The sequence below is a fragment of the Apis dorsata genome, unplaced genomic scaffold (genome assembly GCF_000469605.1).
Source record: "Apis dorsata unplaced genomic scaffold, Apis dorsata 1.3 scaffold_390, whole genome shotgun sequence".
Classification (NCBI taxonomy): domain Eukaryota; kingdom Metazoa; phylum Arthropoda; class Insecta; order Hymenoptera; family Apidae; genus Apis; species Apis dorsata.
In genome coordinates this window covers 493,106-500,632 of record NW_006263651.1, presented here as the reverse complement: position 1 = coordinate 500,632, position 7,527 = coordinate 493,106, and the positions used below count along the sequence as shown (strand labels likewise).

Sequence of the window (7,527 nt, the reverse complement as noted above, 5' to 3'; positions counted from 1 at the left end):
CTCTCTCTCTCTCTCTCTCTCTCTCTCTCTCTCTCTCTCTCTCTCTTTCGATCCAAATATTTAACAAACACAATTAAAGATATTTAATTTATATAAAATACGTAATTATATACGTATATAGATACGTAACGCGTCTAAGAAATTTCTTCATTTATCTTTTTTCTATCCATCGTCACATATATATATCAATATAAACGATATTATTATAATAATTATTGCGTCCAACAAAATAACATTTTTACAATGTAGAAAATGTTCGTCCAAATACGATGAAAATTACGCAACTAGTCATAACATTATAGTTAAATTTTTTCTACACACGCGTACTCCAGTGTTTTTAGACGTGTACACATTATATACAACAAAAATTATAAAATATCACTTAAGAACATTTATATTTTAATTATTGCTATCTTTCGCGAAAGGATAGTGTTACGGGTTTCTGAAAAATTTAGAAGATGTTAACAGGAAATTTTCTCCAGGAAAGTAAACGACTTTTGTGCGTAAAATGGTATTTGAAATAGAAAAGAAATATAAATTTATTTCACCTTTAAAAAAAAAACTAACAATAAGTAATAATTCAAATTAAAAAAAAAAAAATTAAATTTTAATAATATATATAAAAATTTTAGTAATGTATTAAAAATAAATGCTTAAATATCAAAAATGACTATTGTATTTTACTACAAATACTGGTTTATATAATTATAATCTTGAACATTATTTGCATTTGTCGCTCTTTCCTTCGAGAAACAAATTTCTTTTTGATCTTTAAAAAAATACAGAGATCAACAAAACGAAATGATTTCGTTTAAAAAAAAAAAAAAAAAAAAAAAAAAAAAGAAACACATCCAAACATACAATTTATAGCAAAATTAATAGTATACTTTCTTCACACTTGAAATCTTTCGATATTATTCATTTGGAACTGGTCGTATATCAAATACCGAGGAAGTGAATAGGAATAAGGAAAATCGATAATAATATAAAAGAAAATTCGTTTTACATTTGTTGCAGCCAAGCGAGCTCAGAAATAATATTTTTAATACTAAAAACTTAGTAATAATCTACACGTAGAAAAGCATTTAAACGTCGAATTGAAAGCTCGCCGTTTATAATAATCATATAATGGCTTCATTGTAGTAAAATTATAGTAATAACAATCACATATGGTGTTATTATTTCAACAAAATATAACACGCAAAAATGTTTAAAATGATAAGACATAAATAATTTAGATATATCGTGTGCTCGACGTAGTGCTTAGAAACCATGTAACATTAAAAATATATATATATTTATATATATTTATATATATATATATTTATATGTATAATATATATAATATGTATAAATTGTTGAGTTATTTCCTATAAATATCTTCTAAAATCTGGCTTGGCAAATTAATCACTTAGAAACAAATTCACAATTTTTTAGTCATTAACTTTAGGCACCAATGGTATGCAGACCCTGTCTTTGGTACATACGACCGATTCTATTTTATCATATATCTGAACGTTAGAAGACATCACTCGATTCATCTTCTAGCCATTAGAAGAATTCTTTCGTTTAACAATACACCAGTTACTCGTTTCTTCGTTTCATTTCACATTGTTTGTTACATTATCAGTTTTAGCTTTGTTCCAGTGCGATACCAAGGAATTATTCGTATTCCTTTTTCCTTTCTTTTTTTTTTTTTTTTTTTTCATTTAACAAAACGACACAGTCCTCAAACACGTCTCATAACAAAAACTCAGTCTTCTTCCTTCTTCTCTGGCTTCAAATCTACCATTGCGTGGAGTTCTTCTGGACTGTATCTACAATTGAATATCATGTTATGATATAATGATATAACGAACAATCAACCAATGAGACCAAATACTCTTTTATCGACCGATTATCATCCATTATTAATCTCCGGGGGTAACTAAAAATTCAGAAAATATTGGATCCTTACCCTAAGAGACTCTGTAAGTCACAGACAAAACGGTAAACGTATCGTTTGCCGGCTGTTTTATGTATAATATTCTTGTCATAATAATAACGAAGACCACGGCTCAACTTCTCGTAATTCATTTTAGGCTTGTTCTTGCGGATGCCCCAGCGACGTGCCACCTCATCTGGATCCGTCAGCTTAAACTCCCAGCCATCGCCGGTCCACGAGATAAAGCCTTGGCATGATTTATCTGTTAACAACTCTAACAGAAACTGCCAAAGTTGAATGGGACCGGAACCGGTAAAGCAAGGTCCACTGCCTGAAACATTAAAATAAATAATTTTTCTTATCTTCTCCCCAATCTTTTTTACACGATTACAATTTCAAGTAATCAATCATTACTCGTATAACCAGGGATCATCGCGCTCTGCAACAGAGGCTTCTGATCAGGATTATTTCCTATAGACGAGGGATGATGAGGATTGGAAGAGTCCCTTGGACCAAGACCGGCTAGGAATGCCGGATGATGCGACAAGTGCTCGAGAGGGCCTACTCCCCATTGATCACCCCCAACGCCACCACCTCCACCTCCGCTTCCGCTTCCAGGAACCGTTTGGAATGGCGTCGCGTCGTATTGCCCGTATCCACCGCTCTCACTGTATCCCTCGTGGTATCGACCTGTTGCGAGCCGTCGATCGTTAAACCGATTTTTCACATTCACTTTATTATTCATTATATATATATATACAAATCGTTTCACAAATATTTTCAATCGTTCAAATTACCTCGAGGATAATTTTTAAAAGGCGATTGCTGATACTTGGGCTCGAGATGAATTCCACTGGTGCTGTAAAATTCCGGCGAGCCGTCGAGATTAAAAGGATGCGGCGGTTGATGATCCTGCGGCAGGCTATGATACTCGGAGGCTTCATCGTATCCGGAATAATTTGCCGGAGTCATGTAGCTCTCCGTGGCGGCTTGGCTAACCCTTAAATCGCTCTCGTTGGTCCCTGTACCCGCGAGATCGTTGCCGCTCGTCAAACCTGCTCCACCCCCTTGGAGGTGTTCCGTTATATGGTGATTGCTGTAGTTCGCTGTCAAAAGATCAATCAAAATTCAATCGAGAATCGAACAATTATCCTTTCACGAAATCTTCCATATTTCTCACACTTTCTTCTCCTTTCTTTCTTTTTTTCTTTTTTTTTTTTTTTTTCATGGAAATACTTACACTCCGTTTTGAGCTGATTTAAGTTCCGTAGATGTATATACGCGTTGTTCGCGTTATTGTTATTGTTATTGTTATTGTTGCTATTCGGAGTACTGGAATGAGAGTTGGGCGCTTGAGTGTTATGGCTATGGGGTGGCGGCGAGGTTTCATCCCTCTGATTCTCGTCTTGGCACACGGGACTGCGTAAATGATTGTAACCTCCTGAAAAATATAAAAAGAGACGTTTATAATCTCGCGTCCACGCTCGTCCACCAGTTCCCTTTGTCTTTGATCGTCCAATTACTTAAACCACGATGACAGATCAATGCGATGTTAAAAAGTGATCGTAATTTATGGATTTTTCACGCTATATCTGAATCTCTGTCTGCCTATTTCTGCCTCTTCGTGAAAATATTTCTATTTCATTCGAAGAATTGCGGATCCCATCGATTCGATTTCCCATCGTTTCGACGATCTCGATCTCGCTGGAATCGTCGACGTGGTGGAAAATTGATCGGTGGAACCTGGGGGACTTGGACGGTGTCACGAGAGGTACGGAGTCTGCAGGGAGGAACCGCTGACACGTGGGCGGCGCGCATCTCGTCGATTGGCCCGAGCCAAACTCCGCCTATCCTCGACTTCCTTTCCTCGGCCACGAGAAACTCGTCGAGAGCGCGCGTCCATTACGGAGGCTGCGAAACCGGCTTCGTCCTTCTTCGATCGCTAACGAACGCGATAACGCTCGTAAAATATCAATCTGATCTCTCGATCTAGCCAAGATCGTGGAAAATCGAGTGGATTCGAAAGAAAAAGATCCCCCTTCTAAATCTTTTTTGGATTGGACGCTCGACATCTTTTTAACAATATGAAAACCATCATCGTATTACAAAGAATATCGTTTATTATCTTACACTCACATACACTTACGTACACTCCGAGCAGCACAAGGATGCGAGAAATCGGTAAAAGTTTCATTTGATTTATAAGAATATATTATCCCGTGACCAATTTCCACCACATTGCTCGTATATTTAATTAAAACGAAACGATTCGAGCAACAACGATAACACCGTATTTTCACTCTCGACTCGGTCGAGAGTGGCTGATAAGACCTGAAGGGGGATAATGCCGTCTCCGAATCCGCGAAGATAAAAATACCGCGCATCCGGTTTCGATTACGGAGTTTCAATGTACCGATAACGTTTCGTCGATCTTTCGAATTACTTATCTGAAATTTCTCTCCCCGAGAAGAATCTTGGGTATGCGGTGCATGCAATGCTTCGGATCATCGGGATCGCAATTAATTCTCGATAAAGTTAAATACAAATCAAACGGAATTGGAAAACTCATGTATACAGTTATTACACGCGATTACGTATTACAACACGTTCCCATTTATCGAATCGTATAAATTTAATCAAATTCTCTCTTTTTCGAGAGATATCTCCCCCTCCCCTCCGACTCGCTAATTATTCCGAGCAGTTTATTCGTGACCCGCCATTCCACGGCCATCCCCCGATGTCGTGAGGGACAATGGCTTCTGCCGGATTATCATAATCCGTCGGCTAAGCGTCGCGTTGCGTGAACAGTCGGAATTACAATGTGCACGATATGTGTGACCAGCCGACGTTCCCACACTTATCCTTTTTTTAACGGCGAGGAAAACAGGTGGCTACTCGACCCGTAACGAGCCAACCATCGTTCGCGACATGGTTAATAGATCCATTGCGTTAACGAACCTCCATCAAACAATATCTCTCGATCGGCAAGATGAATTAAGTCTTAATTAATTGTATCGTCGAGTATGCATTCAAGTAAATAATAGGCGAGAAATCGAGCTCATCGAATTTTACGACGGATTGAGGTTTCTCGTGATGTTGATGCGCGGATGATTTAACGTCGGTGAGCTTTACCTCTTTCGCTTACATCGTCCTTTAAAGAGATATTTTATAATAACAATATATATATAGCAATGAATATAACCTAATAATTTTATTTGTAATTTTCATCATTATCATCATAGGCGAGAAATCGACGGAGCGAGTTTATCAAATTTTATAGATTGAGATTTCTCGTGATGTTGATACGCGGATGATTTACTATGTCGGTGTAATTCTTTTTTACATCGCCATTAAGGGGGTATTTTATAATAACAATATATACAAGCTATATATATAATATAAGCTAGTAATTTTATTTGTAATTTCAATCATTATCATCATGTAACAGGCGAGAAATCGACGATTTACTTGACGTTGGTGAGCTTTACCTCTTTTGCTTACATCGTCGTTTAAGGGTGTATTTTGCAATTTTCGGGGATGAGATGAAGAACGAGGAAGAATGGAGTAAACGCGTGTCTGAATATATAAATTCTTCATAAAGGTATTTTTACATAACAATATATAGATATATAGTAATCAATATAAGAAGGTAGTAATTTTGTTTGTAATTTTCATCATTATCATCATATAATAGACGAGAAATCGACGGAGCTCGATTTACTTGACGTTGGTGAGCTTTACCTCTTTCGCTTACATCGTCGTTTAAGGGTGTATTTTGCAATTTTCGAGGATGAGATGAAGAACGAGGAAGAATGGAGTAAACGCATGTCTGAATATATAAATTCTTCATAAAGATATTTTTACATAACAATATATAGATATATATACTAATTAATATAAGAAGGTAGTAATTTTGTTTGTAATTTTCATCATTATCATCATATAGCAGGCGAGAAATCGATGGAGCGAGCTCATCGAATTTTACGGATTGACATTTCTCTCTAATGTTGATGCGCGGTGAGCTTTACTTCTTTTGCTTACATCGTCATTTAAGGGTGTATTTTGCAATTTTTGGGGATGAGACGAAGAAACGAGGAAGAGCAGAATAAACGCGTGTCTGAATATATAAATTCTTCATAAAGGTATTTTTACATAACAATATATATAGATATATATAGTAATCAATATAAGAAGCTAATAATTTCGTTTATAATTTTCATCGTTATCCGAGATTCGACACATCCTGAGAGCGACACGTTGAAGCATTGTGGAAAAAGAAGAAAAGAAGAAAGATCTGTTCACTCCAAAAAACAAAAGAATAGAGGAGAAAGAGAGAGATCTAATCTTTCCTCGCGGATACCGGCACGAACGATGATGGAAGAGTAGTGACTAGGCGCGGAATTATCACAAGTCCAGGCGGGTTTCTCATAGGTTGGGGGGGCAGCAAGTCGTTTCGAAGAACGTGGACGTTAATGGGGCCCAAGGGACGGACCCTTGCGCACACCACCTACACCTGCACGGGCTGGCGTGTAGCTGCACCTCGCACCCCATTTCATGGACGGTGAGCGTGGGAGTGCAGCTTTGAGTCGGCCCTCACGGCATGCCACGCATACGCACACGCGTACATACGCGGGGCACAGACATAAAACTGGTGAACACTTTGCCCATGTGCTTCTCCACGAGGTAAACGTTTTCATGCTACCTAAATGCACCCTCTTCTCGCGCTCCTTCTTCCATCTCCTCCGCCTCTTCTTCTTCTTCCTCTTCTTCTTCTTCTTCTTCCACCTCCTCTTCCTCTACTTCTTCATCTTCGTCGTCGTCTCGAACACCGCGACTCCGAAAGGGAGGAGGGCAACGAAACTATTCCGAAAATTCCTGAGCATTCAGGCCGCGCGTTTGTTCACACGGATGAACAATTGAAGCCGGAGCAACGATTCTTTTCTCCTCTCTCGTTCGTTTGTCTTGATCGTTTGTCTTTTTCTTCTTTTTTTTTTATACTCCTTCTCGCTCCTCTTTCTTTTTTTCTTTCTTTTTTTTTGTTTTCTTCTCTTTTTCGAGTTGAAGCAATGTGGCATACTCTCGATGGTATTTCGCGATTGGGATCTTTAAACTTGTAACCGGATGGGGACGTTATGTTATGCGCTCCGATCTTTCGATATTACATTCGTTTTTTTAAATAGTTTTTTAATAGTTTGGTATAGTATTAGATAGTTTTTAGTATACGATTAATTCCAAGTTCATATATTAATTCCAACGATTATGAAATAAGAGTTAAATATCTGTGCACGATCCATTTTCGTCATTCAATCATTTTGAACATTTCACAAGACGCAACGATTTTCAAATTTTCAAAAAGAAACAAAAGGCACACGTGCTCTGCTATAAAATTCAATCCAGAAGAAGAAGAGATGGAAAAGAGAGAGAGAGAGAGAGAGAGAGAGAGGTTTCGAGGGTGTAAAAGTAGCCAGCCGCGTATCAGCTGTGGAACAGGTGCCGAGGGTAGGTCCGCGAGCAACGAGTAACGGCGAAGCAACGAAAGGCTGGCACGGCAAGCGAAACGTGGTCAGCAACGCCGGCCACGAGGCACGCGCCAAATCGAATGA

At 38.1% G+C, this 7,527-nt stretch overlaps 1 protein-coding gene across 1 annotated transcript in view; it reads right to left on the bottom strand.

The window, feature by feature from the left end:
* Positions 1-1,545: 1,545 nt before the first annotated feature.
* The window catches only part of LOC102671451 (ETS-like protein pointed), a 112,778-nt gene continuing 106,796 nt past the window's right edge, over positions 1,546-7,527 (bottom strand). The window contains exons 7-11 of the mRNA XM_006619092.2: positions 3,165-3,365; positions 2,722-3,030; positions 2,339-2,614; positions 1,958-2,255; positions 1,546-1,817 (exon numbers count right to left, since the gene is read on the bottom strand). Coding sequence (XP_006619155.2) covers positions 1,754-1,817; positions 1,958-2,255; positions 2,339-2,614; positions 2,722-3,030; positions 3,165-3,365 — 1,148 coding nt within the window. The 3' untranslated portion in view covers positions 1,546-1,753. The remainder of the gene's footprint in view (positions 1,818-1,957; positions 2,256-2,338; positions 2,615-2,721; positions 3,031-3,164; positions 3,366-7,527) is intronic.